General features: G+C 42.1%; 1 protein-coding gene across 1 annotated transcript in view; it reads right to left on the reverse strand.

Moving 5' to 3' along the window:
* Positions 1–18648, reverse strand: part of side-III (sidestep III) — a 73150-nt gene that overhangs the window by 3365 nt on the left and 51137 nt on the right. The window contains exons 6-14 of the mRNA XM_017161329.3: positions 18327–18533; positions 18102–18247; positions 17778–17928; positions 16253–16383; positions 16033–16192; positions 10988–11236; positions 10219–10344; positions 7997–10087; positions 5579–5713 (exon numbers count right to left, since the gene is read on the reverse strand). Coding sequence (XP_017016818.1) covers positions 5579–5713; positions 7997–10087; positions 10219–10344; positions 10988–11236; positions 16033–16192; positions 16253–16383; positions 17778–17928; positions 18102–18247; positions 18327–18533 — 3396 coding nt within the window. The remainder of the gene's footprint in view (positions 1–5578; positions 5714–7996; positions 10088–10218; positions 10345–10987; positions 11237–16032; positions 16193–16252; positions 16384–17777; positions 17929–18101; positions 18248–18326; positions 18534–18648) is intronic.

Below are 18648 nucleotides of genomic sequence, written 5' to 3' on the forward strand. Positions count from 1 at the left end.
TTTTATTATATGTATTTTTTGGTGTAACTCTTTCTTTCCCAGATCCAAACAGAAATTAAAATAAAAACACCCACTTTAATCTACATCGAATTTCCCATTCAGTTCAAAGGTGATATTTACCCAACAATGTCCCACTTAAAATACAATTTGTAAAATAAAGCACACATGTGAGTGAAACACACGTTTCCCGCGAATTTCGATGATGAAAGCAATATGCCAGTCCTTTGTCTGACTGAATTCGATAAATAGCCATTGGTCCTCGAGGGTCCAATAAACTGGATGCGCCACTTGAATGCTGCTCGCCCAGCTCTTTTTCAGCCAAACCTCCATCCACCACCACCTGCCACTCCCGTGCAAGTCCCTTATCCGGCGATATATGGATCCCCGCTCCAGTTATTGGGCGCCCATAAAACGCACGTCGCATGTCAAGTGGCTGCCACTGGCAGCCGTCCTTCAGCCGCTAGCTCGCTTAGTTTGTTATATTTGCCATGGCTTTAACATCAGCGCTAAGCATTTCAATTAAAATCTGTTTGCCGGCTGAATTTTCGTTCGATTTTAGGGGGGGGGGGGACGTAATTGAATATGCATTACAAGGCCGCACACACTGCGTATACGCAACCTAAGCGATGCGACGCGACGCGACGCTCGGCTCCTGTATATGCGGAAACTCGTCATTCAACAAATCGTGCGCGCCTGCGGATATGCAACGCAGAATTTCAATAAGCAAATATCAGCGAAAATTTGGTAGTTATTGGATAAGCAAATCCTTGTGATTTCAGAAAAAAATATACACAATATTTTGGAGGGAAACAAGCATAATACCCTGTAGGGCAAAATAACTGTATAAAAATATATAAGAAAGTTGTTGACTTAAAAACTGTAATGCTTAGTATAGAATATGAATACAAAACATATATTAATCATTGATACTGGATAAGTTAATGCTACCTATAACATTATTTAAAATCCTTTAAAATGATTTAGAAATAAATACTTTTATTTTTATTTTAAGGCTCATTTTACGAGGGTATCGCATTGCCTACTAATTTATATGCCTGAGCTCGCTGTCAGTGAACGTTGCAAATCAATAAATATTCTTTGGCGCGCCAAATGTTGACGAAACTGCGCCGCCGGCGAAATGGCTCATTTATGCATGGCTGCGCCTAACCGAACAGCACAGCACTCAACACACACCACACACAAGCACCGGCTACTGCTTTCGACTAATTTGTATGTGTGTTGTAATTGCCGGCACAGGGTTTTGTTTTAAGCAAAAAAAATTAATAAATATTTATGTTTTCTCGCTGTGCTTTCAGCCAAAAAGCACGTTTCATGCTATCCTTTGTCTATATAATTGTAAACGAATATATTTAACCTAAGGATTTGTTTAATTTAGTTCAAAAAATACTATTAATTAAATGATTAAATTATTTGAATAATTTACTTTTTTTTTGCAATTTGATTTGATTAAATAAGAAGATTATACTTACAAAATAAAAAAAATAGGCAAATCAATTAAATCAATGGATACAAATTTAACATTGATGATTAAATTCATGATTTTAATATTATTTTTTGTTATATTTAAGCAGCTTTATTATAATAATAAATAAACAAATATGGTTGATTTATCCAACGAATCTAATAAATGTTTTCATCTCTATTTACATTTTCTCAAATATTTAATTTATTATGAAACCAAACACTTAAAAGTTTAGTAAACTAAATTCTGCTTCTGCTTTTATTTACATTAAATTTACAACAAATGGACAAAATAGCTTGAATTAACTAAACTGTTGAAACGTTCTGTATCTTAATTAACTTCGGTGGAAAGTGAGCAGATAATTTAGCCTTTAATTAGAACGGACAACATATGCATCTGGCAAATGCAGTTTACCAACGGATTTGGGACAAGGCATCAATGAGGGGAGTTATTTGCATGGCACCATTGCTCCATGGAACTCCAGAAGGATTCGACCTACATTAAGATACCAAAAACCAACTGCTTACTTTTCCTAACGCTCGTTCGAGCGGATAAATAAGGCTTTATTTAATTTCGTAATGTTCGATGAACGCTTGAATGATTTATGAATTGATGGCCAGATTGGGTTGGGCGAAAGATTTAAATTAAATGTGAAATTGATTCAGTTCCATTCACTGTCATTCGAAAGTGGAAATATTATTAATTCATTATAAATTCATCACTCCGCTTGATGTTCCGGCATACGATAGCAGCACAGGGCGTATACGTAATTTACTATCTCATTTATGTCAGAATGTGAGGAATCGGCACCCCAGCATCCTCCACTTCGTCACATACGAGCATGGATGTCCTCGAGCCGGCGACAAATCCCCAATCGCATTGCCAAAACCCAACACAAAGGCAGGCATAAAGGAATAAAAACCGAATCGAGCAATCGTTTGCCAAATAAAATGTATATTTGGCATACAGGAAGAGGGCACTTGAAACAGAAACTGAAACTGAAACGGAGACCCACGACGACACGGCGCGGCGCCCAAGGTGAGAGATGCCGAAAGAAAAAGAAATTTAATTTAAATATAAGCACACTGGCGTAATGAAATTTTCACACTTGTGCAAATATTTACCAATAAAACCACCTGGAACGGCGTGCCAACCGGAGGGGCCAGGCCATACTCTATGCACATGCCCCGACTTAAGCAGATAAGCCAGACAACCAACCAAAGAGCCATCGAGTGAGTCAGTTCGTGTGGGTACCCGGGGCTCACCGGCTCTGGCGGTGTGTGGTGTCCGTATCTGTTGGTGTTCGCCCCCACATGCCCGCACAGGGAGGAGCTGGCCCGGACCAGGATCTGGAGCCGGAACGGGCCGGGGCCCTTCGTGCCGCTCATAAGCCAATTGTTTGCATGGGTTTCATTTGGATGAGTGCAGGACCTGGCTATCCTCCTTCCGGCTGCGTCTTCTCATAAGCTTAATTCGATTTAATGCTCCCGTTTGTGATATAAATGAATCGACGAGATGATGAAAAAGTGGATTGGTTAAAATGTATTGGGAATATGCGAGAGGCACTGCAAAAAATTGGTCTTAAAACGGAGCAAAGCCTGAGATAGATATTCCATTTTCTATTACCAGCATTGCCTGGTTGAGAAAGTTTAAAGTACGATTTACTGGCTGTCACAATTTTCTTCCAGTGTACGGCATCGTGCCCATGTGGGTTTTAAGGCGGGAATGCGTTTACACAAAGTAAGCATAAATAAAGGAAACGTTGTGTGCTCCTGACTCCTCAATTTCAAGGAAACAAGGCAGACAGCGTTGAAAAAAAAAGAAAAGATGAATGGAATGGTAAGGAGGGGCGGAGGGAGCTGTCATCTATTGCAATGGCGGTCACATTTCCTTCCCCCCCCTAGACCACCCCGCACTTCGATCCGCTGTAACATATAATTTTATTTTATTTTACTTCACTTTCTGCACCGTTGTCTTTTGGGATATTGTATTCAGATAAGACATGTTTAATGTATTTTTTCTTGTCGTACAGTAATCGTTTATATTTTGTGCCCGAGCCCGAGCTCAACATGGAGCTGTATCTGAAGCCAAAGCTTCGTTTCGGTGTCTGTTCGGCTTCCGCTGCTCCTCCGGCCTCCGCCTTTGATACCTTGATGCCCGTCGACCGCAGTGTGTGTGCACCTGCTATAGTGGGTGTGTGGGTGTGATGCTGGAATAATGTAACTCCTGGGGAATCTCTGTGTGTCAGTTTAGCATAACAAGATATTTCTTTCTCTGCTGGGGTTTTACTTTGCCATCGCTTTTTATTTTTGGCTAAAACATGAAATTGATTATATTTACATTAATGTGGCATCAAGTGTTGCCATTGCAAAATTTTCCGCTTTTCCCGCTCGCCGTTTTCCCTTCCTTGAGCCACTAACCAATTTTATTCTGTTGTTGGTATAAAAGCTTTTTAGATTTACCAAGGTGCAAATATTGGGGGTGGAATGCATACATACGAGCAGGTAAGTATTTCATATCCTTTAAATTAGGACACAAAACTCTTGTTCCTTAATTAGATTACTATTCTTAATTTGACTCCTATTGTAGTTTTAATATTTAAGTAAAGTCAGGCTAAGAATATATTGTTAACGCTGATTACCAGCTACAAAGTTTTCAATAATATATTATTTGCAAAATCAACTAAATCAACTTGAGCTCCAAATTGATCAAATTAGTAAAGTAAGAAATAATTCAAATAAAATGCAATACAAACTTAAATTTAATTATTAAATTATTCTTATTAATAAAAATGTATTTTTCTGAGTGCAATCGCTCTGCGAGCTGTCACCAATACAGTGATGTTAGTTATCTTTGCTCCACTCATCGGATAAGTTTGCCCCAATCTTCAATCCGAAGGACCTGACACCCCAAAATAAGGGCCATCTGCCGGGTCAGGAAGGACTCGTGTGTGCGTCTGGAGCGCATTAAGGAGATGATTGAGTGGATTTGTTGCTCATGGTGATTGGCAACCGAAGCGTTCAAATATGCAATTGTGCAGATAAACATTATTGGCCGACCAAGTGCGGACAGTATTTGGGACATAAGTGTACATAATTCTCTCCATGTGGGCTAAATGCAGGTAACCATGATGAGTTTAATAATGATGCTGGTCAGGTAGTGTCGGCATTCGAATTGCCGATGCAATAAATCGATAAATAAGTAGTGTGCATAATTCGTTTGCGATGATATTCGGCTGATTGAATAAGAGACAATAAATGCAATTTGAATACTGTTGGGAATATACTTATTAATGCCTACTCACAAGATATTGATTGGTTGAAATAAAGGATTACAATGGGAAATAATCGAAATAATTAATAAGATATAATGACAATTTGTGTGATACTTTCTGAGCTCAATATAATTAAGCAAAAACGAATAGATTGGATTGAGTTTGTATTGTGACATTTCAGAATAATAGATATTCTGTGAAGACAAATTCAAGGAAATTCTTGGAGATCAAATATTTATATAACTTAAACAATTTCCGTAGCTGTTCCGAAATCTCCCTTCCAGTGTAACTTTGAATAATGTCCTTCTAGCTCAGTCTTCAAACACACACACACTCCCTTGAAAAAACAAACGCTTTTACACTTTTTACCTCGACTGTCGCCGGAACGGAAAAACTTTTAAAGAAAATTAGCGTCAAAGTTGAATAACAAAGCATGAATAAGAAATCTTTGTGTCACTACTTTGGCTATCCCAGGATGTGGGCTATGGGACGGAGGAGGATTCAAGGTATCGCGGAGCCCAAGTGGAGTTGCAGTGTCGCCCCAGCGTAAACAAAACTCGTTAAATAAAAGAGCAATTGTACTAACAGCGGCAGTAACAACAACCACAACAAAGAAATGAGTGAAAGAAGGGAACTAAAACGGTTAAGCGGAATATGCAAATACTTGAATGACTTTTTAAAGGTGAAATGGTGCTTAAAAAGCAATGAATGTTCTGTCCTGGTCTAGGGGGTGTTTACCCCCCACATTTCTCCCTTCATTCCAACCTGGTGAAACTTTGTAATAGTTTCCATCTGAGTTTTTTTTTTTCCTGTAAACCTACCTGAACGTTTGTCCGCCTCATTGATAGGCACATTCTCAAGGACAATCGGCTCGGAGCGGCCCTTCTGATTGACGCTGTAGACGACCAGATGCAGGGCCGGATGGGCATCCGGATAATAGTCCATGGGGATTAGATCTGGGAGAAAGGGGAAACAATTAATTAATACGCGGATGCTTTACCTGGAGAACAGTAATTAATAATAATTTGCATAGTTGAAAAGATACAGTTGGCAAAAAGGGGAGCTCTAGCTGCAGAAATATTAAATAACAGAAAACAGAGCATGTAGAACCTATTTTCAGATTTAATTGAATGCATTTAATAGTCAGTATTCCTTCTTGTATTACTATAAAGATAGTCAGGTCATCTTTGATCATTAATTTAAAACTTGTAGTGCCGTAGTTGTAACTTCATTAGGCAAAGAGGCATTTAATTAGCACGTCGCGGTGCGAAACTTTGGTCGCATAAAATGAAAAGTTCTCTGAGGGCTGCGCTGCGTGTGTTTTTCCCTCTCGCCCCATGGTATTTTCCCGATTTTCCGCTTTCCCGTTTTTCCGCTTTCCCGTTTTCCGTTACGTTTTTCTGGTTATTCTTAATGCGCGCATCAAAAGTTTTGTTTGTGCTCGTGCTCTCTCTCCGTGCACCGATAGAGCAGCAGCTCATTAAAATGGCAACTGCTGCAGGAGGGGTGCCGAGGTCGTGGCAGGACTAATACGCATATATTGGCAAGCCGCAGGAACAAAAACACTTGGTAGATTCCCCCATCCTCAGCTCAGCTTCTATGCCCCCAGAAGCATCCTCCAATCCAAGCCGAATCCCACAGACAGCGTCGTTAACACGCCTGTCTAACTAATCGTGACTTTACGCTTCGTTTGACTTTGCAAATATCGCTGAATACCCCTTAACCCCTGAGTCATCGATATGGCACAGGAATCGTGGAATAAGAACAAAAACAACAAAATGCCACTGCATTGCAGGAGCAGGGAGCAAGGAGCAGGGATCAGATCGGCTCGACCTATCCGTTGCCAAGTCTCCGCCAACTTTAATAATCCCAAATGTGGCTCATTAACTCGCCTCGTAACCACAGAATCAAATATAATATTATAATTTTCGGTACGCTCTTAGCCCCCATGATAAATCTTGTTTTTTCAACAGTTCGATTCGAATTTTTGGCCCTTGATTCTCCAGTTGCCTTGCGGGCAGACCACGCCCTCTGGTCGCTGCCAGCATTCTATTTCATCCAATTCCCCACCTCAAAACGCCATTGGCATAAAAGTTTTGCTGACTAGCTAAAATTCATTACAACAAAACAGGCAACAGCATGTGCCAGCAATGGTTTAGGGGCGAGCTAGGTGGCGGCGGGGGAAACGAGAGGTTGGCAGCCTCAACTAATTAATCTGCGTAGAGCTGGCTGGCTGGCCAGGATGCACTGAGCGAATTTACATCTAAGAAAGGTGTCAGCTATTCATATATATTTTGAATGGTTTTAGTTTCAAGTTTTAAATCCGAATCTAAAAGGATAAAAATTTAATATTTTTATGAAATTGTAAAAGAGAGATATTCTTATTTAGGTATTTAAAAAAAAAAACTACTTTTCCCTCTATAAATATTGTAAAAGCTCCTAATTCTTCTTACCAAAATAAAGGCAAATCCCTAAAAATATAGTTAGGTACTCTTCCTTTTTTTCCACTGTGTAACTATCCCGAATCCCGTCCCTATTTCGTCCTTGTCTTGAAGCCAACGCGCAATTTTGCCAGCTCAACTTTTTGCTCAGTTTGTTACTTTGATTTGTTTTTGTTTTTACTGTTTGCGCCGCTGCTCGTCGTTGCTGTTGCTAATGTTCTTGTTGTTGCTCTTGTTGCCGCTCTGGCCGCCGCATAAAAGTCAAGTCTTTAGTTTGCGGCTTTCACCGAGCACTGTAAATATTGTACCACCAACACCCCGGGCCTCGTGATTTCTAAGCCAACCTCATTTAAATATAATAATACATAAGCATCGTGTAATAAAACATTGCTTTGGGGGCCAGTGAGAATCTGCGGAAATATTAGATTTCCTCGAACCATTACCAGGGCCAAGCAATTGAGTTTAAGGCCAACAAGCGGACTATCTAAGCAATTTAAATCCTTGGAAATTTTATTTCTACTGCGAAGCATGGACAAGGAAATGTAAAGCGATGGCTTAAATCGGACAGAAATCCGCCAGTAGAAAAATGTTCACAGTTTGCAAACGAGTTTTTTGTTTAAATTTAGATATATTTGAAATTACATAAATGAAAATTTTGCAATGCGTCTAAGAGAAAGTGAATTATAAGTTGAAAATTATATTGTATAGTCTTTCATGTGATTTTAGTCTTTGTTAAAGTTTGACACTAATTTAAAGCTATTTGAATTGCTATTTAATTTATTTAATTAATTAACTCACCTGACAGATCGATCCTAAATACTGGCACATCCACATACGTGCTGCTCATATTTAGCCTGAGCTTTTTGGTCTTGGAATCGTAGGCCTCCAGGAAGAACTGCTGTTGCAGTCCGCCATCGTAGCCGGGCATGCATTCCAGTTCCATGGTGGAGTAGATGATGTTGTCATAGTTGTCGAAATTGATGGTTCCGCCGCTCGGTCCGTACGCGTCGTGTCCGGCCCCCGCTCCAGCTGCTGTTCCGGAACCACCGAGCAAGCTCTGGGTAACGACTCCGTTGCTGAAGCTATACTCCATGCGTGAGTAGTCAAAGTGCGGCTGCTGCCATTCAGTTCTGGTTTTGGTTTTGGCTGGGCTTTTGGTTTTGGTTTTGTGAGGTGGTTCCGTTGCCTTTGGCCTGGATGTGGCTGTTGCCGTTGTCGTTGTGTCGGAAGTGGAGAGGGCCACGCTGGCCACAAAGTCATCATCGCTGACATTGTACATATCATCGTCATCGCCCGCCTCCTCTACCGCATCGACTTTGTCCTCTAGCGACTCGAGGTCCAGTTGCTGTTCCAGCGACAACATGTCCTCGTGTTGCTGCGGCTTGCCGCCATCCGCCACCTCGAGCGTCTCGTAATCATCCAAATCGCCTGGACCGTCGGCCAAGTAATCGCCATCGGTGGCCAGCTGGGCAACGTCTTCATCTAGGTCTGCAGAGTCATCGCCAGCAGTCTCCTCATCCTGCTGCTCACCATCATCGGCTTCTGTGTCAGCATCCATCTCTGCCCCATCACCATCATCATCATCATCATCATCATCATCATCGTCATCATTATCGTCGTCACCAGCGCCATCGTCATTGTCCTGGTCAGCATCCTTAGAGTCCTCCTGCCGCTTAGTCGTCGCCTTGCCCTGGACCCCAGTTGCTGCTGCAACTGCAACTTGCGACGATGTTGCTGATGATGCTGCAGCTCCTGCTGCCGCTGTTTCCTTAACATCATTGCAGCTAATTGATGTTGCTGGCTGGTTGCTTATTTGCGGGGCATTCGGCGGCATCAACTGTTGCTGCTGCTGCTTCGTCTGTTTGTCAGCGATTGTTAAGGACTTGCGAGCTCGCTTATTGTTGCTGCTGCTGAGAGCCACATCCTTTTCGATTTGCAGCGATGCCGTGGATGTGGCCGCCAATGAGGTGGCCGCAGGATCGGAGGATAATGACGCCGATGTCGCTGCTGCTGCCACAGTCGCTAAGATGTCGCCTGGCGCCAGCCGCTTTCTTCGCCTCGAAGTTGCATAATGATGGATTGTATTGGCGTTGTGCTCGTTTGCTGGCTCCTGCTTCTGCTCCCGCTCCTCCTTCAGCTTCAGTTTGTGCTTCTGTTTGTGCATGTTTTTCTGTCGCTTATTAAAATACTTTGCTGGCAGTTTGCCATTGTTGCTGCTCGGGTTGTTACTTTTGCTGTTGTCGTTGCTCTGGCTCTTGCTGTTGCCGTTGCCTACATGTGACATTGATAAATTTGATTCTGCTGGCTTCCGCTGGCTTGTTATTGATGCTCTCAGTCGGAGCTTGTTGCCTGCATCCAGCTGATGCTGCTGCTGCTGCTGCTGATGCTGATACTGCTCCTGCTGTCCTGGGAGTCTCTGTGGGATTTGGCTGGCTCGCCGCATCCGCTGCTTTTTCGATCCATCAGGTTTTCCATCAGTGGACTTGCCAGCAGTGGCTTGCTGCTGCTGCTGTTGTTGCTTCCTCTGGCGTTGCCTCTCGATGGCCGCCAATGTCTGCGACGGCGTAAACGAGGTCCGCTTCTTGAGGCGCTGCAATTGCTGCTGGCTGAGCTGCCAGTTATTAGATTTGGCCTGGCCAGCGCCTGTCTTCCCCCTCATATTTTTATTGGACGCATTGTTCCGGGCCGTGGCATTGTTACTCCTACTGCTGCCGCTGCTGTTATTGCGCTCACGTACGTACTCCATGTGCGGGTAATTCGACTCGTGTCTGCCGTATTGTGTGGGCAGCATTTGATTGGCGTGCATTGTCGTCTGGTTCGACGAGTTCAGCGAGGCAGAGGTCACCACATACGGCCGGAGAGTACAGTTTCGCAGGGCCCCGGGCTTGGCTAGAGGGACGGAGCAAGCGAATAAGAAAATCAGTGAAATGTGTCCGTAATTAATATACAAAATGTGTAATAAATAACAAATCAGATGAGAACACAGATTTTTCATGACTTCTCCCCGAGTTCGATCTCACCTGCTGGCACCACCTGGAACACACACGGCTCCGACTGCTTGCCAATCGCATTCCGGCCATAACAAGCCAGTGTTCCATAGTCGCGCTCTCCTTTGGGCGTGTAGATCAGCTCGCTGACGGTTTCCACTGCGAATCAAGGGGGGGAAAACAGAATACAGGTATAAATTGCAATCCAGTTTCGGCGCTTATTAAATTGGCCTCTTCGGCCAAGTTAAATGAAATAAGTTCTGCTTGCCCAAGCAACTCAGTCAAGCCAACTGGGACGGCATCAGATAATCCAATTTGCCACTATGCGAGTGCTGGTGTGTACGCACACACTCTCATGATATTGATAAAAGTACCACCGCCCACCTCCATTGTTCAGTTAACAGTACACACTATATACATGCATCCCACCTCTATCGGCTCCCATCGAAATGTTAATTTCTAAAGTCGCTCAGGCGCAAGCACATGCAGATGCCTCTCATCCGCATGTACATCAAGGGTTCTAAATGTGCATACCATGTGCCTATGAAGCCTAAACTGGGCTGTAACTGGTATGGAATCTAATATTCAATAATTTCAGGGAAATAAGACAGTATTTTTGTGCACCAGAAATGTATTTTCACTAGTCCGAGTTCAGGTAACTTTTCCTATCCATTTTATTCCATAACTTTAACAGTTTTTTACTTATGGAAAACCTCCATTACTAATCATATTTTTATAGACTCTTTTTGCATGTACTTCTTTCTAACATATAAAGATAAAATACTCCCATTTTGCTACCTACCATAGCTCTCGAAATGTGTTTCATTGGACTCGACAACGGTGCGCCTCACATCGCTGGTGGTGGTCATGGTGGGGTCCTGGATGGTGGCATAGTGACCCGAGGGCACCTCGAAGTGCTCGCCGCTGGTGGAGAAGGTCCATTCGAAATCGATTTCAGGCGGATCCGAGTTAACGCGACAGGGTATGGGCACAGCCTCCTCCAAGGAGGCGCCAATCACGGTGATGGTGCTGCTGCTGCAGACGGGCGCATCTGTTGGCGACACAATTGAGAGATCGAATTCAGTGGAGGAGCAGGAGGAGATGAACGAAATGCAAAATAATGAGCAGCTGCAATTGTCCGATTGTTCTCTGTCTAAATCAAGTATTTATATTGCAAACATTGTGCGACTGTCAGCACAATGTTTGCAATATAAATACTCCGTCCGGTGGAATGGGATCCCGGGCTAAATTGACAGCTTAGATTTTCAATTTAAGCAAAGCAAGCAGCTGGCGTTGAGACTTTGAGCAGGTATGAGGCAGACTTTTTAAGCTTTGATTTAATGTGTCTTTAATTTGCAATGGGAATTATGTTTGTTGAATGAATAAAAATCTATGGAAATATTTGTATAAGCTGCAGTTGATACCAAATAAAGTTTATATTTGTGTGCGTAATAAAAAGATTTAGTTTGGAATGTATTTCTGTGGTTTAAACTCAAAATATTGATTCATTGTTTAAAATATAAATTAATTAGATAAAACTTTGTGGGTGAGCTAAGCATGGCTGAGCTTTAAACAGCCTTCCTTTTTTATTCCCGCTCGCGGTTAAAAGTTTCCATCATAGCTTAGACTCCTTGCCTCTTACCTCCACTTGACTCATGATTTATTCAAAGTAAACTCATTCTGAGTTTTTCGGTTACAAACGATTGAACTTGAAATTTTCTGTCATACACGCGGCATGCCAAAAATTTCCATTTACCCCAAGCACACGGCACCGCACACGACGGGGAAAAAAGGGAAACTTTTGCTAGCAACTTTTGAAAACTGCGCCAAGTGTGCGATGTGCGTCGCATTCTGTTCCTTGTTTGCCTTGTGGCAACGGAATTCTGGCATAAACAACCCCACAACACGGCCCAAGACATGGCAACAATAAAGACAACCAACAGCAGCAACAACATTAGACACACACAGGCAACACTCTAAGCACCTGGAGGCATTTATTACCAAAAGCCACAACACTTTTTGTTGTTTTTTATTAAAAATTATTTGAAAAGTTAGTGTGTGTCACGAGCGTAAGCAGAGAATCTTGTAATGAGTTTGTATACAAATATTTAAATCTGGGGTGGGAGGGAAATGCCTAAACTAGTCGAAATCTTTGATCGGTTGTTCGGGAAATGTTCGACACTATGTTAAATAGAGGATGTAGAAGTCCTGCCACTTTATTGTAGGAAAGCTCTCAAGTAACTGAATTTAATAATAACGTTCAGCAAATATGTATATTTAAAGTTTAAACCCATTAAATTGACTTGAAAATGTAAGTAAATAGATGAAAGCTTGAATAAAGTCCGTTTTTCTTTATTTTTCATCTGTAATATAGAGTCCTTGTTTTTCAACTTTCGCTCTTAAAGCCCTCGTTGTTTCACATCCTTCTTCATTTGGGTTTCATCTAAAATGTCGCTGGCCCTTTGCGGGAAATGCAATGCCCAGGTTGAACCAATTCCTTGGGGCGCTCGGTGCAGTAATGGTTGGTCTTGGCTCTGGCAAAGTCGCTGGGCGTGAACCCGAGCCGCGAATTCTTCATGGCCAGCACACCAATTAGATGGCCGAAAAGGGAGATGAAAACCCGTGGTATTGTTTGCAGAGCAGTAAGGCTGCCAGATGGAATTTTGCGAGAATTATGAACTCGGGTTTAAGGCCATGCAAATTGGAGAGACTGAGACTGCCGCGAATTTGCGGCATAAGTACGCTGTTTGGGATTACTATAAACATCAAGGAGGGGTTATGGCTGCAGCTGATTGCTCCATTTTATGATCCCAGGGTCTTGCTGGGAAATAAATTCTACCCCACTCGTAATATTTTTATGACAGCGTCAATTTCCCAATCGGAGAATGTCAATTTTAACGTTTGCTGATTAATTTCTGCCGAGATAGGAGCCAGCAGCGGGCTGCCATAAATCAATTTATCTCAATCATAGTCCCACAATAAGGCATCCCCCACCCCAGCCCTGTCCTGCACTCCCTTCCATATCCAATCAACCATCAATCCATTCACCCATCTGTATGTAAATGTTTACGTGGCGTATGCGCGATGCTCGTGTAAACAGTCCGCGTAGTATTTGCACAGCAGTCGGTGGCGATGTCGATGGCGATGGCTATGGCGGTGTATCCTTATGCATTGTACTCGTATTTACTTTCAATTATCGTAATTATCAAAAAGGGTAACGTTGTGCTCTGCATTCGATAATGGCAAGGCAGTGCAAACGTTTGCTGATGTCTTCGTTTTGCGCTTTCTTTATGTTACTGTTGTTTCTCATTCACTCTGGATTTCGGTTTCGATTTCACATCCCCCCCGGTGCTGATGCTGCGCAAATTTTGTTTTCACCGAACTCAATCAGTTGTAGCTACTTATTTGAGTTTTGGGTCTTGGAAAACGGTATATCCAGGCCAATTTAATTTGGCATTTGCTTGGCGAGGCACAAAAAGCGGTTGTAATTACACATTTGTTTAGGCTCGAACCCCTAACGATGCAATATTATTTAAATAATATTCCTTGGCCATGAAAATGGAGTATTACATCTGTGCAGGGAAGCGCATGAATCGCGGATAATTACTTGTTTTTAGTTTAATAAGCTGACCAGGGAAAATCGGGCTTAAATTGCATCAAAATATTCATTTTCCGGGCAATTAATTAAATAATATTCGTTAACCCGGCTTGTTTGCATGTGGGAATTTCATAATTTTTTGTTGCATTAAATATGCAAAATAAAAATTGAATTTTCCCCCCATACACAGACACACCTGCATAATGTATGCCTGTGTGAGTGCTCACCTGACCCACCTGCCCCGGTCGGTCGGTGGTCGTTCGCCTGACCTTACCCGTAATTATAAATGGCTTAATAATGACTGTGGGTTTCAATAATAAAAGCAGATCATTCATTTTTATTACCCACCCTGACACGTTGAGTTCTGGGGCTAAACTTTGGAACCCCCCTGCCCGCCCACCGATGGCTACGGAATGTCCGGACGGATACTTTATGAAAACATATGCATATTTATGCACAGGCAAACACACAAACACACAAACATTGTGCTTGGTATTTAAGCATCATTAATTATTTAGAAATACAGTCGGAAGTAAATGCTCTATAACGGTAATTGAGACATTTTCAATATGTGAGCACACAAAGGCTCCGAGCAACGTTTATCGGTCATTTATTTCTGTGTTGTCCCTTGGTGGATACGTCGTTCCACAAATTATAATTACATACTATTTGGGGCTCGACAGTGTGAAAGAGGCCAAATTGCAGCCACATACGTATGTATGTTGTGACAATAAAAACTCACATCAAATCTGAGCTGTGACAATTAGAAATCAATTGACTTATTACTTGTTTGGCTTCAATTTACACCTGCCCGGCTGTTTTTATTAAAAAGTCGTCTCTGTCTGGGTCTAGTGGTAATTGGGGACCATTAAAAAAGTTTGGGAAGGAGTCCTGGGAACTACCACAGGTAACCGACATACAAATTTATACAGGGAACAACGTTTGCTTTAGTAATTTGACCTAGAAGTTGGTACTCTTTAATTGCCAGTTTGTATTTATATCTAGTTTCATTGCACTTATTTTGGCAAAGGTTTCCCATTTATTACGAGTTTTTAAATGAATGATGTTCTAGACCCTGTATTGTATTGTGTGAAATATAAATTAAATTTTGTATAGTCACTTAAGTGCTCTTCAGTGCCCTTGATAGTGTTATGTGATAGCTAAGTTCTTAATATTTAATATAAATTATAAGTGTACACAGCGTCACTATTTTACAACGATTTAAAAATGTTCTTTATTTCATTTTCAATGTGTTTTTATTCATGTTCCAACGGTTATTAAGAGTTTTGCAGATTCGAATTTTTGTTTTTCGGCTAATAAAAAATGTGTAATGTTGTGTAGTTTGTTTGTTTTATAAAATAAAAACTCGCAATAAATTACCGAGCTCAAAGAAACATCAAAGTTTATAAACAATGTGAGCACTGAGGAAAAGAAATACTACAAATTCTAATATAAAATATCAGGTGGATACTGATGATGAAGAGGTTGAACCCTTCTGAACAAGCAGTACTATCAAACCCGCTAAATTAAAGATCTGTCTCACCTTTTCGTTTAACTTTGATTATAATAAAAGCTTTGAATACTTCCCTTTGTAAAATGTATAATACTTTTTTTAAATAAAATATTTTAACTAAAAAATTATTGCCTATATTATTTTTCTCTGTGTGGCGATGTAAATGGATGACAGTGGAGCGGGACAATATAGATCCGTTGCATTGTTCATATTACGGCTTTTTGCACAAAATATTTGCTGTCATTTTAGCATACTTTAGTTTTTGGACATTGTTGCTGCCCATCCTGTGTGTTCGACGGGACAAGGGGAAATGCGGGGCGTTCGGTGTAAGGATATTGTGCGATTTTGTCAAGTGCACTACCGCTACGACTGCTGTTGCTCTCGTTTGTTGTTATTGTGGCTGGCATTTTTGGATGTGGGGGCGTGGCTCATCCCATCTATTGTCGAGCGAGGCGGTATAGAATAAATGTGTAAATGCGGCTCTGTGTGTGTGTCTATTTGCGCATAAATTTATGCATATGTATTTTTAATGCTCCGCTCCACTGACATCGACTGCCAGCATAATTTTTGTGCACATTTTGTCGGTCATTTTTGGCATATTTTTTGGTAAATATTCCCGGAACCTAAAACAGTTGTGGGTTTCTCATATGTTCTATTCAATTTGCAATCGATGAACTTTATGGGTACTGGAACTACTATATCATCTTTGTATTTTATTATTATTATATATACTCACATCTTATTCTCAAGTTGACCGGAGCTGACTGCGTTTCCCCGCGATCATTGGCCGCCGAACAGGCATAGTATCCCGAGTGAACGCGACCCACGCGCTGCAGGACCAGGGAGCGCGTGGAGATGATGATGCCCCAGGACACATTCTGGGTGACGGGTTGACCCTGGGTAAAATAATAAATTGAGAGTTAATTTGATTATTAAATTTAGTTTGAAAAACCTACGTCATGCGACCACATGATGCGATGCTCCTTGGGATTGGACTTGATGTGGCACTCAAAGTACACATCGTCGCCCTCTTTAATGTCGTCCGGACGCAGCGTGGAGCCCAGCGACAAGGTGACCTGCGGCGGATCTGAAAAGCGCAGAAAACCCGACTCGTTAATGGTTAGGTTTCACATTTTAAATGCTTTTGCTAATATGGAAATTCAGTTCGTCGCTCAGCGTCGCAGGGAGGGAAGAGCCTTCTTCCCATATAAAATAAAGAATCGAAAAATATTATTGCATAATAAAACGTTGCGCCGTTGTTGTGTCGTCAATCCGCAGCGCTGAAGCGCAGCCCGTAAAAGTTAACAACGCATCGACGGAACCGCGGCATAAACCGCCGCCCTGCCAGGCCATCCCATGCCATGCCGATCCGATCCGCATCCAAACAGGCTAACCAATGGGTATGACAGAATATTTTTAAATTAAAATCGCTCTCGTTGCTGCCAGCAACGCCCCAATATCAATGATGGGTCGTATAAAATATTTAGTGTTTTCCCCCGTCTGCATTTTGCCTTTTTATATTTTTTACAGCATCATGATTGGAAGGAAGTAACAAATTTTAACAGTTATGGCTCAAAGAAACGCCCGAGAAGGGGTTAACCAGACGACGGAAAAGCGTAAAGCATTTTCCTTCAGGTAAAACAAATCACGGAGTTATGGCTGCTCTCCACTCTGTTTTTCCTGATCAAAGCACAGGTCCATTAAGAGCTTAAACTACTTTCGTTAATCCTGTAAAGCAGCTTTGCTGTTTGTGTATTTGTAATTTCATATTTTCACCATGATTTGAGCGTTGAGAAACTTTCCCTTTCTTTTAGTTGGCAGCTTACGCGCATTCACATTCAATATTTATGCTAACATTTCGCATACATAGCTGGGGATCTATGCGTGACTTTAAAATTCAATACATTTATGATAACATCAAGGCATTACCCAGGCCAAAAGAGGAACTAACCTAGAGGAATACTTTAGTGTGGGACGAAGAACTTATCACATATTTTTTGTTAGCTTTTTGCGCTCTTTGCAACCAAAGAAGCCTGCTATGGGGGCCAGTGCTGTTGATTTTAAATTGATAATCATATAAAGTAAAATTTATGGCATTTTGCCGGCAACGAAGCTAAACAGACAACAACTTTTTTGCAAGCTTTTTTTATGGCTCGCTAAAAGTCAACGAAATAAATATTGACATATGAGGGAACGGCTTCATACTGGGCAAATTTCAAATATATAGTATGTGTGTAAATAATGCCATATAATTTAGAATTATTCGCACACGCGACTTTGATTTGTGTGCTGCAGATAATTTTTTATATCTTTGCCAAAGGGTATTATAATTTGAGAGGGAATTTTGGAAGGCTTACTTCCCCTTATAAATAACAAAATTTTATAAATAAATATCCATGATTCATAACTTAATTAGTAAAAATATAATCCAAATCTAAGGCTTCCTTCCACCTCATTTTGTTAAATAAACGTTCCACTTACAGATGACATTCATCATGAGCGAGTCCTCGATGGCCGAGTTCTGTAGCCTGGGATTGGAGCCCTCGCACTTGAGCATCGTGCCGTCGTCCTCGGGTTGTGGATAAAACGTCAACGTGGATATGACTCTGCCATTGCCCTGGCTCGTCGACAGCTGGTGGGCGGGATGAGTGGCAGGGATTTGGGGGGGAGAGATAAGGTGGAATCGATTAGAGAAATGCCCGGTGGCCGGCAACCGGCAGGTGGATTGGGCGACTCATAAATAAGGGTAAGGTGATGTCGAAGGTGGTGCCAAGATTGAGTTAGAGTCGCCGGAGGAGAGCTTACCGTGCCACGTTTGAAGGGCCGATTATTCTGCGTCCATTTGATTTCCGTGTCCGGCACCGATCCGGCCACAATGCAGGTGAGATTGTACTGCGTGTTCGAGGCGAAGACCTTCAACTTATTGGTTAAATTGACTGATGTGGGTTTGACTGTGGGTGGTTTAAGGTATAACAGGATTAGCCGTGACTCGCCATATTGACTCGCACTCGGCGGAATGGGTCCACTCACGTAGCATTTCGATGCGGATGCTGCGCTCCACGGGCGCCACCAGCTTCGTGTTGGACGCCTGACAGCGGTACGTGTTGTTCAGGGCGGAGCGCGAGATTTGGGCCACCTCCAGGCGGTTGACGGTCACATGACGGCCCATAGAGACCCCGCTGCCCGCCTCCAAGGTTCGAGTACCGTTTAGCCAGGTCACCGTTGGCTCCGGGCGGCCTGTGTGGGCAATAAAGAACATGGTTCACAGTTATGACTGGCCAAGAATTCTGGTGTAATTGTGGACTTTAATATAGGGTTTTTGTTAATGCTCAAAGATAAAATATGGTTATGC

Source organism: Drosophila kikkawai, chromosome 3R, assembly GCF_030179895.1.
Source record: "Drosophila kikkawai strain 14028-0561.14 chromosome 3R, DkikHiC1v2, whole genome shotgun sequence".
In the NCBI taxonomy this organism is placed as follows: Eukaryota; Metazoa; Arthropoda; class Insecta; order Diptera; family Drosophilidae; genus Drosophila; species Drosophila kikkawai.